General features: G+C 37.5%; 1 protein-coding gene across 1 annotated transcript; it reads right to left on the bottom strand.

Annotated features, from left to right (window-relative positions):
• Positions 1-1,858: 1,858 nt before the first annotated feature.
• On the bottom strand, positions 1,859-8,049 carry gtpbp8 (GTP binding protein 8). Its single transcript, XM_067445018.1, has 6 exons — positions 7,235-8,049; positions 7,013-7,111; positions 6,797-6,927; positions 6,163-6,262; positions 5,414-5,532; positions 1,859-2,449 (listed from the first exon to the last, which is right to left on the bottom strand). Exons 1-6 carry the CDS (start codon positions 7,556-7,558, stop codon positions 2,371-2,373), a joined length of 852 nt encoding a protein of 283 aa, XP_067301119.1. The 5' UTR covers positions 7,559-8,049; the 3' UTR covers positions 1,859-2,370.
• Between the last annotated feature and the right edge of the window lie 13,337 nt (positions 8,050-21,386).

Below are 21,386 nucleotides of genomic sequence, written 5' to 3'. Positions count from 1 at the left end.
CTTCACAGTGTCAAACAGGATAATATTGCGACAAAATTAGATTTAATGTGGAGTTGTTGCCTTAAAAACAGTTGAGGGGAATCTCTAAAGACACATCTGTGCAACCATATCAATTTGAACTGGAGACGGACCCGGAACAAGATGACAACCCCAACGAAATTCGACAATTAATGCTCGAAAAGGACATTTCTGAATGGTTGGTTAACATAATGTCACTTTGATCCATCTTTGTATACTGGCAGGGTAACATCAGCGTAGTGAGATACGAATGCTACGCGTTTACTGATGTGTACGTTAGTTCATTGACAGATTGATGTTACAGCTAATGCCAATAAAAACGTTTTATCTCTAAATGTAGGTTTGTCAGTGATGCTTAATGTTATCTACGCAGTGTAGTAACTGCTACAACACGTTTTTTTGACAGTAACGGACACCTTTATAAACCATCTACAAAAATAAGCTTAGTGTTACCACGTCAACTTTATAACCAGCGTACAGTTTGTAATAACACAATAACCATAATGTGTTGTTCATTATAAATGTGGGATTATGAATTATATTGAGAACATCATACATAGAAAGCATGCTGTAATGCAAGTTAACTTACCCTGTAAACTTTAGCCGCATTCATCATGAAACTATACTCACTTTTTCTGGAGGTGCAGCAGGAACACGAATAGTTGGTACAGATCCTTTATTCAGGAGCAGCTTTTTAGCAAAACCTGCTTTATATTGATCCTTGTTTATAAAGCAGTCTGGTGAAAAATGCTTAGCGGTTTGCGCAAACATAAAAGCATCGATGTTGATCGGGAGGAAATATTTCCTTCAAAAACAAAACTCTGCCATTGCATCTTCAGTGGTTCAGATTGAGGAACATCAAATTGACTGCTGTGTTCATTATTACACCCAAGAACAGAACACCACAGTCGCTTAGACACCATTCTGCTCCAGCGTATCAACAATGGCGGACTGTGATGAGCTCGCTCAGGGCGGGTCTGTGTTGAAATCCTGCTGTCAATCAACAATTGTGGGAGGGGTGTCCGACCGCGTGATGTCACACGGTCAAATGGCATGAATTGAGAAGGGAAAACATAAGGAGATTTAAAAAAAAAAAAAAAAACACAGGATGGATTTTTATCATTATAGGATGGTTGTATACAGGCACTGACAACACACATTTCCGTACAATCAACTTGTAAAAGTGCATGTACCATTATATGACCCCTATTATTGATGCATTTTATGACTATTCAAAATAAAAAAGATGACTGGGTACGTCTCAGACATACAATAATGTTCTTTATAATTTGTCAGTTAGTTAATAGTTATTATGAAGGCTAATCTGATTAAGTAATTAATATTATTGATTATATAAAAAGGAACTGTTTTTTTAAATTTGACATTACTTACTGATTTAGTTAAGCTTGTTTCTATATTAGTTAATAGAAGAAGCTGAATGTTAATGTAGGACTAGTCATTAGTGCTGCATTACTTTTTGCAGTAACAAAAAGGAAGTGTCATTTAGGAGAGATTATTTAGGATATTTGGCAGATGTTAATTTTGACAAAATCATGGATTTTATTATCCATGCAATTGCAACTGTAAAACAAAAATTTCATGAGTAAGAAATCCATTTGTTATCTATTCACTAGATTTAAATCATTTGCTTGGATTCAGGTTCAGTAATTAACAAATTCTATTAAAGTATAATTTAATAGTAGAACATCTATTATGACGTTTTAGTAGAACAACAGATCTGGAATCTTATCTGATATTATCATAATATCAAGTTGTTAAGTTTTGGTTTAAACTCCAAAAGCAAGAGAAGAATTTAAAGGTCAACAGTCACTGACAAAGATTCAATGCAACATTTACTGTCATTTTATTTAGAAAAACAAATATTATAGTTGACATACAGCAACAGACATGAACAAGCCCAATCCAATATGCATTTTTAAAAATTATACAATAGATTCCTGGATCATTGAGTGAGCTGCATGAATCCTGAAACCAGTAACAGTTTGATTACTGCCTCTGCATTTAAAAATAATACATAGATTCAGCATGTACAAAGCAATGATTTATAATTTTTTTCAAAGTGGTTTTACTAACAAATTATGACATGGTCGTGCCCTCATGGACCTGTCTAAAGGCCCCCCGCGCTCCATTTTCTTGTTTAACAGCAGGACAGGTGGGTGCGGGTTTATGTACAGGGCGGCTCTTTGTGGAAGACTATTGTCCACAGGCCAATCACAGCGTGTCTGGGCTCCCCTCTGATTGAGTGCACTGGGCAAATGCCCAGTAGGCCCGTGCACGAATCCGTTCCTGTATGTGTGACATGGTGAGGTACTGCAGTACAATCACAACTGTTTATTGGTAAGCTGTAGATTTTCTTGTTACGTGGGCTATGAAGCACCTGAGCAGGTAAATCCCAGAGAACTGGACTGAACTGCAGGTCATAGTAAGGGGGAAAGGAAGAGGAGAGAGAGAGAGAGAGAGCATGTAAGAGAAATAAAGTTGTGTATATGTGTTATAAATGTATGTTACTTATCATCTTATCTAAAAATTGACTTCCTGTATTGACACAAAACACCAATGCAACTGTTTCTAGAACCCCTAGCCTTATCTTATCAAGTTGATAACCATCTGAACTCATTAACATATTTTATTTAACAGTGAATCTTCCTCACTCGTATAAAACTACAGGTCAGAGGCACTGATTTATTTGTATAACAAGATTTATCTATGTGATCAAGGGAACCTCAGATGCAAACTGACATAAATCCAAATGAAGTGACTAAGAATGAGTGTGTATTATAAACTCATCACTGCTCAAACACACACCAGCAAGATGACACTTGCTGATGGATTAGGAAATAACCTTGATGTGGGCGATAAATGCAGATTATCTTACACACCACACACACACACACACACACACACACACACACACACACACACACACACACACACACACTTGTTTTTGTGACATATGGGGACATATCATAGGAAACATTCTGCATTTTTACTTTCTAAAAAAAAATCCATCCTGTATGATTTATAAGCATTTTGATAAGTGGGGACATGGCCAATGTCCTCATATTTCACCCTCTCCTTGTAATACCTATGTCATACCTATGTCATGATACACATTTGAGTCCTCATACGTCACAAAAACATGCCCACACACACGCTCTTACATGCTGATTTAGTGCTAACATAACATACCTGGCTACTTAACATTTTTATGGAAAGCCTAATTTTTTTTAAGGTTTCCCTTATGAATAACATCCTTTTTTATTTGCATTTATACACTGTAAAAAACTATTGTTGGTTTAACTTAAAAAAGTAAGTAACCTGGTTGCCTTAAAATTTTGAGTTGATGCAATGAAGGAAAATGTTTTAATAAATAGAAAGTCAAACATAGAAACAGCAGCACCATGCCTCTGGAATAGCTTCCCTCTGCATATCTGATCCTGCGACTCGTTAGAATGTTTTAAATCGGTATTGAAAACGCATCTCTTCTCTATTGTTTACAACTGCCCATAAGGGCTGGGATTTTGAGATGTGTTCTGTACTGGGTGTTTTGTCAACTGGGTTTCTACTGGGTGTTTTGATAAGTGATATTTCGATAATTTCAATATATTGCGCGGCCCTACTGGCTGTTCAGATCAGACTCCGTGTCCATCTGCATCTCACGGGATTACTTGAACTACAATTAATGGCAAAGGAATGTTTGGAAATGTAAACGGATATTTCCTACTGACACACTACAGCCAAAACCAGCTTTTTTTTGGTGAAAATGGAAAAACATGACCAAGAATATGTTTTGCCATTTATCCACTTGGTCTTTAATTTAAATTATTCACAAAAAGAAATTATTTTATATTTAATATTAAAATTAATTAATTTATACAAAAAATACAATTATATAATAATAATTGTGTAAGAAATTAAATGTTTTTCTCCAAAATATGGGTGCCAAAACGATCGCCACCCCTACAAATTCTAATGTGTAAAAGATCTAAATGAAGTATATTCCAATTAATATGGCATTTAAGTTTACCTTACTGAACAGAAACATTTTCTATAACCTTTTTGATAAATAAATTTAAATCAACTGGAGATGGTAACAATCTACCTGGAAGAGGAAGCATGTCTATATTCTTTCCACTCTTTGAGGAGTATCAAAGTTGGAGAATTGCAGATGCTAGTTTTGGTTTTTGTCAACCAGTCCCCAAAACTATGATCAGACCTCACATATATAACCACAAATAGTGTGAGAGGGTTGCAATAAAAAAAAGACTTTGGCGACATCAAATAGCATCTAATGCACCTACAGTTTGCCACACATAACAAGGACTTTCAGTGGAACTGAATTTTATGGTCAGATGAGAGCAAAAAAATCTTTTTGGACAGAAAACATAGCCATGTAGAAAAGTAATTAATCCCTACTGTAAAGTATGGTGGTGGATCTTTAGTGCTGTGGGGCTAATTTTCTTCCAGAGACCCTGGACAACTTGTTAGGATACACTGTATCATAAACTCCATCAAGTACCAGCAGTCAGCAGATATTAAATAAACACCTGACTGACCCTGCTAGGAAGCTTAAACCGGGCTGGATCTTCCAGCATGACACTAATCCAAAACACATCTTAAAATAAACAACAGAACAGTTCACTGACTGTAGATTAAAGGTTTTGCCATTGACAGAGCAATCCACTGATCCAAACCCCCAAAAAACCTGTGGGATGAGCTGAAGAAAAGAGTCCAAAAGCATGGAGCTCTGAATCTGAAGGATCCTGGAGAGATTCTGTATGGACGAATCATCTCTTCAGGTCAGATCTTTTGACATACCTTTATCAATCTTATGATGCGTTATAGGAGAAGATCCAGAACTGATACCTTGGTGTGCCAATAATTGTGGGATAGATATACTGTATAATGTAAAAACAATTCTCTCAACTATTTAACTTAATGCTAAATAATTTACAAAAAAATATTTTCACAGCCAGTTCTGGTCACATTTTCCGAAGGTTGCTAATATATGGGGAGCCCACTGTATATTCTGTCAGGGCTCAACAATAAGGATGGACTTGGGTCAGTGTATTTAAGTCTAGTCCATTTCCTTTTCAGTCAAAGGTTTGGTTTTCTGTGATATTTCCTACATTGTTGCTAACTGCAGATTTGAAACCTAGATAATGTTATCTTGCTGGCGGACATAAATGAGGTTGTCAAAACTGACTTTTAATAGTTATCAACAAAAGTGGATTTTATGGTTTTTTTATGGATTTAAATGATATCTATATAATTCAAGCAGGAAAAATATCTCATTTTTGAACCCTGTATGTGTGAAAATCTTTCTAGATGCAAAAAGATTATAATTATTATGATGTGTGTCTATATATCTCACCTCACAAGAAACGGTTGTGGGAAACACGTGCTGGTTTGATTTTTGATAAAGTCCCGAAGCTGTAGAACAAGAGCCAACAAAGCGCCCTGTCGAGTTCTGTCTATTTTTGTTACCACCAACTAAAACATGACACAGAGAGAAAACTGGTTAAAACCTTAGAAATCTTTGAGTTGAAAAAGTATTTTGAACATGTTCACACTATAATAAAGTCTTAACCCAACCTTTAGCATTAACTCTCTGCATGGGTATCAAAACACTCATGAATGCGGTTTGGATCGAGTCTTTGTAAAAAATTACTACAAAAAAAGGGAAATCTGCTGCCCTGCATTACTTTATTTGAAATTATTTGAAGGCCCAATAACTTTATAATTTTTTGGTGCCTTTCTGGATAATATATATATATATATATATATATATATATATATATATATATATATATATATAATATATATAAACACAATTTCTACCCAATGCAATTTTAAAGTTTTTAGAGCTTGGCATGAATAGAAAAAAAACAGAGATTCCCATGGAATTTTTATTAAAATTTCCATGTATAAGAATCACACTAAATTAGGCAACTTCATATATCCAGGGTTTCTAAACAGCAGCTCTTCAAAGGAAAGAAGAAAGTTTGCTGGGACCCTGGTTGAGAACCACTGATCTGGGCTGAGATGTTGCTAAAAGTGTATATTACTCTAACGACCCCTGCTGGACAGTCATGGTAAGAACATGAGAGGATAAACACTCACCACAAAAGGCAAACTGAACTCCTCACACATCTCGACAGCAACTAAATCTGCCTTCTGCAAACCTACACCTCCATCCACCAACAAGAATGTCCTCACCAGACTAGAGACACATAAATAAAAAAATAAAAAAACTAAGACTTCTATATATACTTTATACAGAACTGTGCACATTTGTATTTCAACAACAAAAAATAGTTTTGAGCCAGTTATACATTTTGCTGCAACATGTCAGTAGCAAAGATCAGTTTACATTTCCAAATATTCCTTTTGCCATTATTTGTAATCCAGTGAGAACAGCCAGTATGCTGCAGAGCTCTGATCTCACCATCATCGAGTCCATTTGGGACAGCTTAAATCCAGAAGAACTGCAGCAACATCTCTTTTAAGACACTTGAAGAAACCTACCTGAAAAACTATGTTCAAGTGTACCAAGGACAAATGCGGTTTCAGACGCAAAAGGTGGTTAAGTTAACTGATAAAAAAAAATCTGTTTATGACATTATTTTTGTAAGCAAACTTTTTTACAGTACAGTATATATTATATAATAACTGAGATTAACTTATCTTCAATCTTTTTAAACTCAAAAAGCACACAAGAAGAAATATCAGTATGGTTAAAACAACATCAACCTACTTTTGACGCTCTTGAAGATATGGTTCAACCATCTCTACAAAGTCCCGTGGGGCCATGTGTCCATACCCGGGCATGTCTACAAGAGTAAACGCCTTTCCAACAGTGAAGAAATTAAGCTTTTTGGTGTGACCCTGTGTCAAAATAAAGATTGAGAAGGAGCAACTTCTGAGCACAGAGTATTGAACAGTAGAAAACATTCATAGCACATAGACTCACCGGAGTTTTAGAGACTCGCACATCTACCTCTGGTGCAAGAGAGAACAAGGCACGGATGAGAGATGACTTCCCCACATTACTCCTGCCCATAAAACACACCTGTAACACACACAAGCAAACATGAGACACATTTTGAAATGTCTAGAGCAGTGGTTCAGAGGGCTTCAATAAACTTGCAATCATTTAATCAAGTGCTGACAATGAATGAACATTTTCTCTCACTTCTGGCTGTTTGAAAATAGGTACATGGTCCATCCGGACCGCAGAGGTTGAGTAGTCAATAACATGTTTAGAAGAGGGAGTGAACAGTGTCTCTGCCTGACGGAGCTCCTCCATGCTGGGATGGAAAATGTTGAATTCTGCCTGATTGACCTGCGAGGATAGGTGCTCCACCAGACCACTTAAGGGGTAGAGAAGACCCTGACGCCTCTTTTCAGGGAGCAGACACACATGTTTGATGGAGGCCAGCCGATGACCTCTCTGAAGGACCAAAGACCAACGTAATGTATGTGTCTGCAGTAGAGGCAGTGCCTTTATCCTCAGCATTGTGTTAGAGCACTTTACTCAGTGTGACAATTGTTGATGTCAGTTTTAGGACGCACTGCCATCTACCTTATGCATTAAAAAGTGTCATAAACATGTATTAGGACTTTGAAAAAGGCTTTCTTGACATTTTCTTAAGTTTATCTTTCCACTAAGATTTACTAAATTGCATATTATGGTCCATATCCATCCCCGTGTTTACAGAGGTCTTTCAGAGATATTATCAGCATTTAAAACATTTTACAACTAGACACATGCCGTCTAATTATCTAAAAATCTAATTATTCACAGCAGTGAAACCCACATCTTTACTGCAAACCCGATATCATCTTAAATTTACTAGACAGGAAAGAGTTAAATAAAATCTTTCACTACTTCCCGAAAAAAATATGCTCTCTCAAATGCACATATCTAAATGCTATAACATTACTTTAAAAAAAGGTCTGTGCCAACTGCTGTACAACGTGAAAACCGGCGTGTGTCGTACTCATAGGTCGTACTTGCGTGCTTGCGCGTCACATCAGAACCAATCCGAAAGAAACAAATAAAGGAACAAAGGTTCCACCCTACATCGATTACGCAGATTCACACAATGGCATAAAATAATACTGTATTAATTCTCCATAATTCGTCTTTGTTTTTATTGTGTTTTAACTTCCATTTTAAAAATCATAGGCCTATCACCTATACATTCAGAAATTCTTCTATGGTTTTATAAAATACCACACACAGACCATCCACTATGTAACATGTGACTATAATTAAAAAATGAGACCCACACAACTAGGAATCATTAAACATTTAAGAAGTGTTTTCCTCATCATTGCAACTACATATGAAATCAACTTCTGTTTTTTTTTTTATTATTATTTTATTATCACTCAGTGACTATTTTAACCATGTATTATTGTCTTCGGAAGGCTTTTGTTTCTCAAACACATTTCATTTTAACTGTTTATTTTAACTTTGCGAAACATTTTGGGAAAACCTGTTGCATTGAAATGCTTAATGCATTGTTGTTGATACTGCTACAGTCTCTAGAATTCAATTAGAGATTTGATTTTTTTTTACAGTGTAAGACAAAATATATTTTCTTTTTCTTTGCATTTTTATATCAATGATCAAAATGATTTATTGAAGAAAAAAATGGTAGCTTGTTTTCATACAAAAACCTCAATAAAAGCATAAGAGCGGACAAACCCGTAACCGTATAGGGACATGCTTTTGGACAATAGGGGGCAGCAATGTCTAACAATTATAAAGCACGATCAGATGAGTTACAGTTTTTCTCAATTGCTAAAACAATTGCCTGAACTCATTTAGCTAATTGTGTAGTCTGTTGTCAATATATATATAAAAAAACACACATGGTAAAACACAATTTTCAGATCTCACATTCTCATTCTCAAGACACATTCTGAACTCTAATGCACATGTCATCCATACTGGTAAACTCAAGTAACAACAATCAAATACAAATAGAGAACAACTGTCATTGATTGACCACAACCACTCAAAACTGATTTAATCTTTTTCAAATGATGAGACACAACCAATATAAGTACAGTGCATTGTACGCTCGGGCTGTATAGCCTACTGTACATTGAACAAATTGTATTGCCCTGAACAGTTCGCTTTCCATTTGTTACAGTTTTTCTTGATTGTTTACACACATTTTCTGAAAGCAAGCCTCATACTCTCTGAACTCTACACACAAATAAAAAAATAAAAAACACACACAATTGGCAACCCCCGTCAATTCTCCTGCAAAAATAAACTTTAAATTCAAAACAATGCTATATCTTTTCAAAATGGTATTTTGTTTTCAAATGAATCACACAAACCATCATATGAACAGACATTTATAAGAACCAGCTGAACACTGATGTGCTCAATGTAAAACACTATGATGAATGGAGAACACTTCTCCATTCATCATAAGGACCTAGGTCTTTTTGATTCAATGTTATTCAATGTTACACTTACTATATACAGTACATGCGTGTTGTAGAAAATTTTAGAATATTGTTTTTATACTCAGAGCACACAAATACCTAGTAAAAAATCTTAATTTTTCCCCCACAAAAACAATGTACACAGAATGCAGGTAAAATGCTGTTTCATGCATACTGAGCTTTTTACACTGTTAAAGACTTGGATTCCAATCCTAAACATTGACAAAGTTTCAAAAACTAATGTTGGACGTTTGATGGAGTATTTCTGTGTTAAAAATACTCCTTCCGGTTTCTCACAAGTTTCGGAGAGTTTTTTCGAGTATGGCTCGGCTTGACGTCGATAGAGCGGAAGGTCCTTGTATGGGCCGTACGGGCTCTTCTCCCGGTAGGGTGCGTGCGCGCGCGCGTGACTAGAGCGAGAGAGGAAATGCACACCCATAAATACTCACTCAGGTGCAGATCCAGTCGTCGATGAACACTTATGTCGTTATAGTCCGCGCCGTGCTCCACTTTATTCCTATAGGTGACATCAAGTGACTTCAACGCTTCAGCACAGCCTTCCGGGAAGGCAGCGCTGCATTTGAACCGATTTGAACGCAGAAATGACGGGAAGCTTCACAACATCACTTCAGTCGCGTCGCAAAGTGGATTTCCATGGTCACTGCTGTCACAGGACTTCACCAAATCATATCAAAGAAGTGTGTTTTTGACGGAGCGGTCCCAGCGATAAAGGTTCGGTCCTGCTTTGGAAGCAGCCGGTGAGTAAAACTGCTTCAAATGTCTATGCTGTTGGCTATCATCGCATGAGTAAACATCAGTAAACTACACAATCGTGTGCTTCGCCATTCAAATGCAACGGTTACTCCATTGTTGTTCTATGTACAGTCCCTGACAAAAGTCTTGTCGCGTGTGTACAAATTGACCTAAAGTGCCGCTGAAATATATTTCTAATCAAGATTTTTTTACAAGAAATTGCTCATTTTAATCCCACCAGCTTTTGTGATAATGTTTCAGTGAAAAACTAAACTTTTAAAAAGTATTCTAATATTCACAGCTTGGTAAAGCCCATTGAGTCAATTTTTGCAAAGACATAAGTGTTGTCACCTTGTCATATGAGCTTCACCTGTGACTAATAATGGATCAATTAGGTCTCAAGTGTGTATAAAAAGAACCCCAGTACGCTAGACCTTGACATCAACTGCAACTAGACCTCGGCAAACATGGCTAAGATTCACCCTAAGACTAAAGTTTTGATTATCAAGAGGCTGAAGACCAGATCCACTGCTGATGTGGCAGACACCTTCAATGTGTCTCAGCGTCAAGTACAGAGGATAAAAAAAAGATCTGAAGAGACTGGAGACGTTTTTGACAAGCCCAGGTCAGGCAGACCCCACAAGACAACTGCTCGAGAGGACCGTTTGTTGGCTTGAAAATCCAAGGCCAGCCCATTTTCCACTGCAGCAGAGCTCCACGAGACCTGGTCACCTGAAGTCCCTGTGTCAACCAGAATAGTTTGTCGGATTCTGTCTCGAAATGGCCTCCATGGTCGAATCAGTGCCCAGAAGCCAGCACTAAACAAAAGACAATTGAAAAACCATGTGGCATTTGCCAAGGCCCACAGCCTGCTAAAAGGATGGACGCAGGAAAAGTGGCAGAAGGTGGATTTTTCAGATGAAACTTCTGTTGAATTACACCACAGTCGCCGCAAATATTGCAGGAGACCTACTGGAGCCAGAATGGATCCGAGATTCACCCAGAAAACAGTGAAGTTTGGTGGCGGAAAAATCATGGTCTGGGGTTACATCCAGTATGGGGGTGTGCGAGAGATCTGCAGGGTGGAAGGCAACATCAATAGTCTAAAATAACAAATCTTGTTAACAAATCTTAGCTACCTCTTATATTCCCAACCATAAAAGAGGCCAAATTCTGCAGCAGGACGGTGCTCCATCGCATACTTCCATCTCCACATCAAAGTTCCTCAAGGCGAAGAAGATCAAGATGCTCCAGGATTGGCCAGTCCAGTCACCAGACATGAACATCATTGAGCATATGTGGGGTAGGATGAAAGAGGATGCATGGAAGACGAAACCAAAGAATATTGATGAACTCTGGGAGGCATGCAAGACTGCTTTCTTAGCTATTCCTGATGACCTCATCAATAAGTTGTATGAATCCTTGCCAAACCGCATGGATGCAGTCCTTCAAGCTCATAGATCAAATTTGAATCTCACAGCACCACAACTTAATTTGCTGACATATTTTTGTATTTGCAGTAAATTTGTTAAATTTCTGTAAAGGCGACAAAACTTTTGTCTTGCCAAAATTTGACCTTTCTGTCTTGATTAAATGATAAATATTTTTTCTGTGAAAATTATTTATTTCAGTGCATTAAACATCATTTGGGGGGGGGGGGGGGGGGGGGGTTAGCTTTTCATATGAGCTATTTCTAACACCAATTAATTAATTAAAAGTCAGGTTAATATCAGGTATTTCTAGAAAATAGATAAGCGACAAGACTTTTGTCAGGGACTGTATAACGTTACACTAGTCTGACGTGCAAAACCGTTTTGCTTGCTACTGCTAAGGTTTAGTCGCATACAATAGTCCATAAACCGAATCATGTCCTCATAAACTGCGAGTAAAGACACACAAATGTTGACAGGTCACTAAATACAGTACATACCACAGAGACGGACGTCCTGCTGTTGCTGTTTCTCCTGTTCAAGTTATTTCAGCCTCCAAATCTGATTCTGGATCGATAGCCATGGGTTTATCCACGCTTGAGGACGTCACCGCTTTGTGCGCATTCGTCATTCTTTAGCTCCGCCCACACAATACGCCTCCAGCCGCTCGTTTTTTTCCGGAAAGACTCGGCACAGCCTATATTTCTTTTATAAATATAATAAAACTAAGGACTTTTTGGAGATATGAAGGATGCAATACTACTCTATAGGTAGCCTACTCAAGATTGACATGAGATTGACTGAAACTGAGTGTTTCACCCCCCCTTTAATATTTTCAGAAAATGGAGAGAGGTTTCAGAATAGTGTTTTAGCAACTGAGACAAACTGTAAAGCTGCCCTGTATCTCAGCACTTTAAAAAAAAAAAATTCTTCTTGCATTCTGTTACACATTAATAACCAATAATTATTAATAACAGTGATCTTAACTTTTGAAAAAGTCAGACTGTGTAGAATTCAGTTGTTTATGCATTCATTTACAGAGAAGGCTTACATTCATTGAAAGAGCATGGGTCTATTTATGCAGCTTCTCCAGAACTCAGCTAGTTTTATTACTTGACTGAGTTCACCTTGCCCAACCTTTCACTGCCAGAAAATGAATAGATACGATTAGGAATTTATCCCTTGGTAAGAATGTGAGCTGTAATGGCCTTTAAATCAGCATAGGGCTGGTGTAAGTACCACAGACAGTTGACGGGAGCATTTATGGGGATGGTTATTGCCATCCATCTAAAATGTTTATTGAGCGAAGAGGAAGTTAAAGTTGATTCTGGAACAGCCTTCCCTCTCCTAATTCAACCATCAGCCATTACTGGATAAACCACCAGACTGACAGGAGATCAGCGCGAGAAGCATTTACAGTCTTCTTATGAAAATCTAGAGAGGAAGAGAAACATAAATCAAAGAACACTGGGTTATCTCTGTAAATTGTATTAAAGAAAGAATGATGATCTAAGCCATTTCTTAAGAAAGCACAAACTAAATTTCCTCTCTCATTGACTTTAACATTAAACCCAATGGACAGAGACACAGATCACCGTGATGAAGAGAGATACATAGATAGATAGATAGATAGATAGATAGATAGATAGATAGATAGATAGATAGATAGATAGATAGATAGATAGATAGATAGATAGATAGATAGATAGATAGATAGATAGATAGATAGATAGATAGATAGATAGATAGATAGATAGATAGATAGATAGATAGATAGATAGATGGAAAGTCTGATAGGAGAAGAAATGCCAAGTAGTCAGAGTTTGGAATTGAGCATAGGAATGAATGATGATATACTAAAAGGAAAGATGGAAATAATCAGATGGATTAAAATATTAAGATGGAGAAGTAAAAACAAATTGCCAGACAGCATATTTTAAAATGGAATACTACATACTGCTTACTGAATATAGGGCGGTATACACCGATCAGGCAGAATATAATGACCACTGACAAGTGAATAACACTGATTATCTCTTCATCACTGCACCTGTTAGTGGGTGGGATATATTAGGCAGCAAGTGAACATTTTGTCCCCAAAGTTAATGTTTTAGAAGCAGGAAAAATGGGCAATCTTAAGGATTTGAGTGGGTTTGACAAGAGCGCAATTGTGATTGCTAGACAACTGGGTCAGAGCATCTCCAAAACTGCAGCTGAACAGTAGTCAGTATCTATCAAAAGTGGTCAAAGGAAGGAACATTGGTGAACTGGCGACAGGGTAATGGGCGGCCAAGGCACGTGATGCACGTGGAGAGGGAAGGCTGGCCCATGCGGTCGGATCAAACTGACAAACTGTAGCTCAAATTACTCAAGAAGTTAACACTGAGATGTGCTGAATAAACAAGTCTGATCCAGACCCACCACACAACTTACATCATTTAAAGGATCTGCTGCTAAAATCTTGGTGCAAATCACCATCTTAGCAATAAACATTAAATAAATAAAGAATTCTGAATAACAGTAGCATTCTCTATTTGAGCCATAGGATTTGACCTTTCGTTTTTATTGTGACAAATTAACTGGAAGTACAGGCTATTCTCACAAAAATGCGTATAAATAGTATGAGTGTGCAATGTCGTGGAATGTATACGCCAAAACTCATTTTGGCGTGTCTATGCCACGCTGTTTTTCGCGTGCATATGACACGCACTTTATGGCGTATTATACATACGAACCCCCCACCCCACCACCCTAAACCTACCCAAGAGCGTGTCATATACACGCCATAAAGTGCGTATCATATGCACGCGAAAAACAGCGTATCATATGCAAGCCAAAATGAGTTTTGGCGTATACATTCCACGACATTGCACACTCGTACTATTTATACGCATTTATGTGTTATCAGCTGCTATTTTGAATACTGACCATGATTCAATTGCTTCTGATCTTCCTGTTCATTCAACACATCGGAAAATACAGGTAAAATTAAGCATACAACATTGTGCGATACTGTATTTTTGTGCACAAAGGGATTGGGGAAAAAGTGAGGTAATTTCTGCCACTCTTTTTAGTTCATTAGATGCACAAGGTCAAACAGTTGATGGATGATCAGATGTTTATGAAATGAAGTAATCATTACACATTAGAATAAGAAGTATCCATCCTTTTTTTCTCTGAATGAATCTCTTTGGGATCAGATTAGATTGGCAGAGATTATTTTTTGCTTGTAAATGCTATAGAAAAGTGCAAACGATAGGCAGCTGCCGTACTCTCACACTCAGCGTTTAATACCCCATCATGGGATGAGTGCTTGTTAATGTGACATTGAGTGATGTCCACCCTGACCTCTCCTTCTCTCTCGTCTCATTTGCATGTTAAGCATCCTGCCTCCTTTCACTTCAGCATTGTGACCGACACACAAAGGGACGTCTGCCACCCTTAACGCCTCTTTAGAATGAATCCATACGCAGTTCATCTCAGATGACTTCACACAAATCAGAAGGGTCAGTCGTTCAAAGAGCTTAATAGACTGAAGGAATGTAACTTATATCTGACACACAGACTTTAATGACACATTCACAGGCAGTAAAAATGACAAAGTGGCACTCGAAACAAAGAATCGGTCAACGCGATGAACACACCTACACAAAAGAACTCCTGCTCTGGCCGGACACCCTGGGCAGTGTCTCCTTCCTCTTTGTGGGTTTTATAAGAGGGGAGAGAACATGGAGGAATATATGGGAGGGAAAACATCTTACTCATTCTGAACATTCATAAGGTGTTCAGAATGTTACCATGCTGGCTATGTTCAGAATGGAATACTATTATATACTGTGCCAACACGCATGCATCTATTTCACACAGCAGTATGCTAAATTGTGGTCACATGACATCACTATGTATGTTTAATGCAGGGGATATTGTCTATTTATGACCCTGACACCATATACACTTTTTAAATTCAGTTGTATTAATTTTTCCCCTATTCTACCATAACTCTACCTACTCTAACTTAAAAAGGGGTTCGCTGGTTTAAGATAGTTTCCCAATCTAACCAGTAGAAAGGTGCTCAGTAAAACCAATAAACAGCATGAACTAAGACCAGCAAACCAGTTTAGACTTGTTCAAGATATTTTTCAGCAGTGATTACTTTTGTTTCCTTAGTTTTAAAATCATTTTAACTAAAATATAGTTTTTAGTTAAAGTTATAAGTTATAGATGTGGGATAAAGTAGTGTAGTGCAGTAGTTTATGGAGTACTGCTCATTTCAGCAGATGTATTTCATGCATACAGATAATTTACAAACTGCAAAACAGGCCTATGATATACACTGCTGAAATATTAAGAGCAACATTCTAAAAAACTATACTGAATGTATCGTCATTTGTGTGCTATGTGTGTATGAAAAGATTAGATTAAAAGGTAGAACAATTTGAAACATCAGCAAAATAGCTACAAAATGATGGTTTATAATTGCGCTTTCTCCCTCGCTTCCTCATTGTCTTTTAAAGACATGATAGCATAAATATTGTGGCAGGTGGTGTTTAGTGGGTATTAGAGCTCAGTGTTTGGGTTATCGATCAGGATCTGTGTGCCAGGATCTGTGTGTGTGGGGGGGGGATAGAGAGAGAGAGAGAGAGAGAGAGAGAGAGAGAGAGAGAGAGAGAGAGAGAGAATGGTACAATGGTACATGGAGAGAGAATTATCTTGAAGCAGGAAGTTGACTCGATAAATAAACTGCAGGACGGAAATTCTTGAGAAAACAAATTTGGTGACACCCACTAAGCTTGTTCCACTAACACTTGCTAGACTGTACACATGGATTCAGTGTGAAATCATATTTTTTTTGGAAGTAACAAGTAAAGCAGTATTAAAGCCCTAAAGAAGTAACAATAGATTGTTAAGTAACTTTTTGATTGTAAAGCATGTTACCTTCAAAATATAAAAAATAACTACTTGAGACAGCTTTTTGTTGCTTGCCTCAATAAAAAAAAAAAAAATGATGTAATGGTATTGTGATGAATGTGTCCGCTAAATTAGTGATGATTGCAATTTAAATTCTTCTAGCAGGTGATTTTGAAAAGTAGGTTGTGGAAAATGCAGCAGAATATATGATCTGGGACTGTATGCCTTCACTGCGATGACCTGAATCGGCTCTTTAAAATGCTGAATTTCAATTGACTACACTGTGTGTCTGGATTTGTGCCCGGTTATAATACTCCCATCATTTGCCATTACCACTAGAAAAGGTGCACAATCATCCCAGCTTTCTGTGGATGGTAATAACACAGTTTTAATTGCATAGGTACAGTATATATCTCTGACAGTTGTGAATATGGTGCATTGTATAATGATTCTCCTTTGTATTGAAAAAGTAAAAAAACAACAACAACAACAAAATGGTCAAAATAATTAATTGGAGCTCAAAATAAAATAGTTCAGTCAAATGAACTGTTATGAGTATTTACCAATTTCTTTTTCTTTCAAGTTCACAGAATTGATTTTTTTTTTTTTTGAGCGTGGCATGGTTGTTGGTGCCAGATGGGCCGGTCTAAGTATTTCACAATCTGCTCAGTTACAGGGATTTTCACGCACAACCATTTCTAGGGTTTACAAAGAATTGTGTGAAAAGGGAAAAACATCCAGTACAGCAGTTCTGTGGGCGAAAATGCCTCGTTGATGCTAGAGGTCAGAGGAGTGGTCAGAATGGGCAGACTGATTCAAGCTGATAGAAGAGCAACTTTGACTGAAATAACCACTCGTTACAACCGAGGTATGCAGCAAAGCATTTGTGAAGCCACATCATGCACAACCTTGAGGCGGATGGGCTACAACAGCAGAAGACCCCACTGGTTACCACTCATCTCCACTAAAAATAGGAAAAAGAGGCTACAATTTGCACAAGCTCACCAAAATTGGACAGTTAAAGAATGGAAAAATGTTGCCTGATCTGATGAGACTCGATTTCTGTTGAGACATTCAGATCGTAGAGTCAGAATTTGGCATAAACAGAATGAGAACATGGATCCATCATGCCTTGTTACCTCTGTGCTGGCTGCTGGTGGTGGTGTAATGGTATGGGGGATGTTTTCTTGGCACACTTTAGGCCCCTTAGTGACAATGGGCATCGTTTAAATGCCACAGCCCACCTGAGCATTGTTTCTGACCATGTCCATCCCTTTATGACCACCATGTACCCATCCTCTGATGGCTACTTCCAGCAGGATAATGCACCATGTCACAAAGATTGAATCATTTCAAATTGGTTTCTTGAACATTACAATGAGTTCACTGTACTAAAATGGCCCCCACAGTCACCAGATCTCAACCTAATAGAGCATTAAAATGGTTTGTGCATCCCACAAATCTCCATCAACTGCAAGATGTTATCCTATCAATATGGGCCAACATTTATGCTTTTAGCACCTTGTTGAATCAATGCCATATAGAATTAAGGCAGTTCTGAAGGCGAAAGGGGGTCAAACACAGTATTATATGGTGTTCCTAATAATCCTTTGGGTGAGTGTGTGTGTATACATACACTCTAAAAAATGCTGGGTTAAAAACAACCCAAGTTGGGTTGAAAATGCACCAACCCAACAATTGGGTTGTTTTAACCCAATGGTCGAGTTTTTTTAACCCAGTGGTTGGGTTAAATGTTGCTTAAGACAACCCAATTGCTGGGTAAGAACAACTTAACCATTGGGTTAAAACAACCCAATTGTTGGGTTGGTGCAGTTTCAACCCAACTTGGGTTGTTTTTAACCCAGCATTTTTTAGAGTATATATATATATATATATATTCCTGATCCTGATCGCAGGAACTGGGGTCTAAATGAAGCTCCTGGTAAATATTTCCCCACAGTCCTGTTTGGGAGGTAGTACTATTTCAAAGTTCAGGAACTTTCAGGGGTTGCACTATTTAAATCAACAATGGAGTTTAAAAAATACGACCGATGGACCAACGAGGAGGTTCAGGCTTTATTACGTTTTTTTGTGGAGAATGTAATCCAGTGGGCTCTGGAAAGTTGTGCGCAGTCCTACGTCACCAGAAATAATCTTCATGGACTGCAATAGAAACGCAGACAGCAACAGGTCTGAGGGAAAACAAGTTTTTTGGGAAAAAAGTTCCTGCATGGGACACAGTGTTCCGGGTGACTAAGTTGGGAATGGGGCTTTATTCAGGTTTACAGTGTATACGCTATGTTTGGTTAAATTGGACAGTAAATGGCTTCTGCACTGAAATACCACATGCAAAAGAATGTAATGAATTGCCTAAATGTTTTAGTACCTCAAGAAATGAAGTTCAGTCCAGGATGTTTGGCCTGAATCCATTTCCAGGTCACGGTCGAATTGGCCTCTTCTGAGTTATAATATTGTGTATCGCCGTATATCATTACATACACAGACTGTGTGAAGCACTCTAGGATTCCTTAGAGTCCCTCAGGGACAGCTTTGAAAGAATGCTTATCCTCGTCTGGAGTTCTAGTCCTCACAGTCCAGTGCAAGAACATCACAAACAAACCATCTCTGTCGTTTACAGCTGCACCAAAGGACACTGCATGAGATTTCTGGTGCATATATATACACATTTCTACACACATTTGCAGAGAATCTGGAGTTCAGACCTCCGGAGTAGTGATGGAATATAAAATAAGCTTATCAGTATCGGCTATGATTTTAATATATATATTAAAATCATGGCAGGTATTGCTAAGCTGATTAAATTATTTCTATTAAACAAATATTTAAAAAATTAAAAAAATGATGGCAAAGGCTACCTAAACGTAAAAGTATGGTAAATAAACATGCACAATACATTTGTTATCATTATGACTGGCAACAACAGTTTATGCTGCTTTATATTTTTGTGGAAAATCTTTTTTAATAAAAATATTGATAGCATTTTATTTTACAGTCCTGTTCCCCGTGTACATATTATAGTAAATGCAATAACTGGGTAAAAGCTAGGTATAATAACCCTGCACCTACCCCTAAACCTAACCTTAACCCATGTAGTTATATAACCCAGCACTTTCTTAGATAGGTACATTGTAAGTGAATGCAAGTGCACATACTTTTCTCATTTAGAAACAATAATATCATAGTTAAGATCTATTTGTTATTTATTATTATTATTTTCTATTTATTAAAAATGAATAAAATAACAAAATTTAGATCAACCTGAAATTAGTAATTGCAATTACTATAATAGTATATATATGGGGAGCAGGACTGTTAAATAAAATGCTACTTACATTTTTTATCAAAAAATACAAATGATATTATATTACTAGGCTGGAGTTGATTCAGTAAGAGGACATGTGCTGAAGAGATGAAATATGCTGGTGAAATAGAGTTACACTGAAATGAGCCCAAGTCAAAGCTCAGTCTGATAGAGAACCTGTAATTACTGCTGTCAGAGAACACCCTGCAGTCACAAATGACTGTACTAAAGCCAAAGTCACCCTGCTTTAACACACACCTACACCTACACTCACACACATGCGCGTGCACACACACACCTGGTTTCCATGTTTTATGGGGACTTTTCATAGTCATAATAATTTTTATACTGTACAAACTGTATATTCTATCCCACCCCTAAACCCATCACAGAAAACTTTGTAAATTGCATTTTTACATTTTTACAATACATCACTTATGATTTAAATGTCCCCAAAAATGTATGGTTTACCAGGACACACATACATACATAGGCCTACACACAATGGTGTGTAATGAAAGTTGAGAGAGACAGAAAGGGGTTGGTGTGTGTGTCCTTTGTTTTAGTCACAAGACTTGTGCTGAGTGTGAGGGAGTAGCTATGCTAGGCCTACCTTGTTTTTCCACACAAACATACATGGCAAGGGCACCCAGAAGGACAAAAACCCTGCTGCATCAACACCCATCTCTATTTCTAATACTTTGAGTCCTGTGGGCCTGGCTACTTTCAGAAATTTTGGAGGTGACAATGAACGAGGCGATGTGAACCCACACTGCTGTCCACTGAGCACCCCTGGGCCCTGACAGCACACAGAATACTAACAATGTGTTTAATAGACACATGAACATGTGGTGCTTCACCCCTGCTGCAGGTGTCAGCGTGGGGCTTTTGTGTGCAGGGGATGGGGTATTAGGGCATGTGTGTGGGCTAAAATCATCTGGACTGAAAAAAAGTGTTTTGTGTGTCTTGTTGAGGCAATTTAATAAAACACAAAACAGTATAGAACTTACATTGTTGCGCTTTATTAGTTGCTGCTACATTTTGCCCCCAGGATACTTCAATGAAATGTAATTGTGGATGTTAATTTATTTTATTTTTAAGTTTAGATCACCAACATCTAATGCTCACTTAAAGTAAAAACATTTTTTAAATAACATTGTCAAATGTAGTCTTAGGCAAATCTAAAAATAATGTCAACAACATTTCTATAGTGCTGTAATGCTTAAATTCAGCTATTAAAATTGCATGCACATGCAGCTATTAAAATTGTATTTTTGTATTTTTTTAGTGGTTTATTTTTTAACTTAAAGGTGCACTATGTAGTATTTTTGCAGTAAAATATCCAACCCCCAGGCCAGTGTTAAATATTTTGTTCAGTTGAGTTCTTACAATAACCCAATGTTTCCAACTATTCCTCATACTCATGACTGGAAAAGCAGAAAAGGTGCCGGCGACTGTGTCCC

Source organism: Pseudorasbora parva, chromosome 5 (genome assembly GCF_024679245.1).
Source record: "Pseudorasbora parva isolate DD20220531a chromosome 5, ASM2467924v1, whole genome shotgun sequence".
NCBI lineage: Eukaryota > Metazoa > Chordata > Actinopteri > Cypriniformes > Gobionidae > Pseudorasbora > Pseudorasbora parva.
Note: the sequence above shows the minus strand (reverse complement) of the source record. Positions and strands in the feature narration are given on the sequence as shown.

Excerpts from the sequence above, each read along its gene's own strand:
- gtpbp8 (XM_067445018.1), bottom strand. The coding sequence starts at position 7,558 with ATGCTGAGGATAAAGGCACTGCCTCTACTGCAGACACATACATTACGT. Across the intron at positions 7,112-7,234 it reads CTATTTTCAAACAGCCAGAA|GTGTGTTTTATGGGCAGGAG; the intron begins GTGAGAGAAAAT and ends TGTGTGTTACAG. Across the intron at positions 5,533-6,162 it reads AGTTCAGTTTGCCTTTTGTG|TTGGTGGTAACAAAAATAGA; the intron begins GTGAGTGTTTAT and ends GTCATGTTTTAG.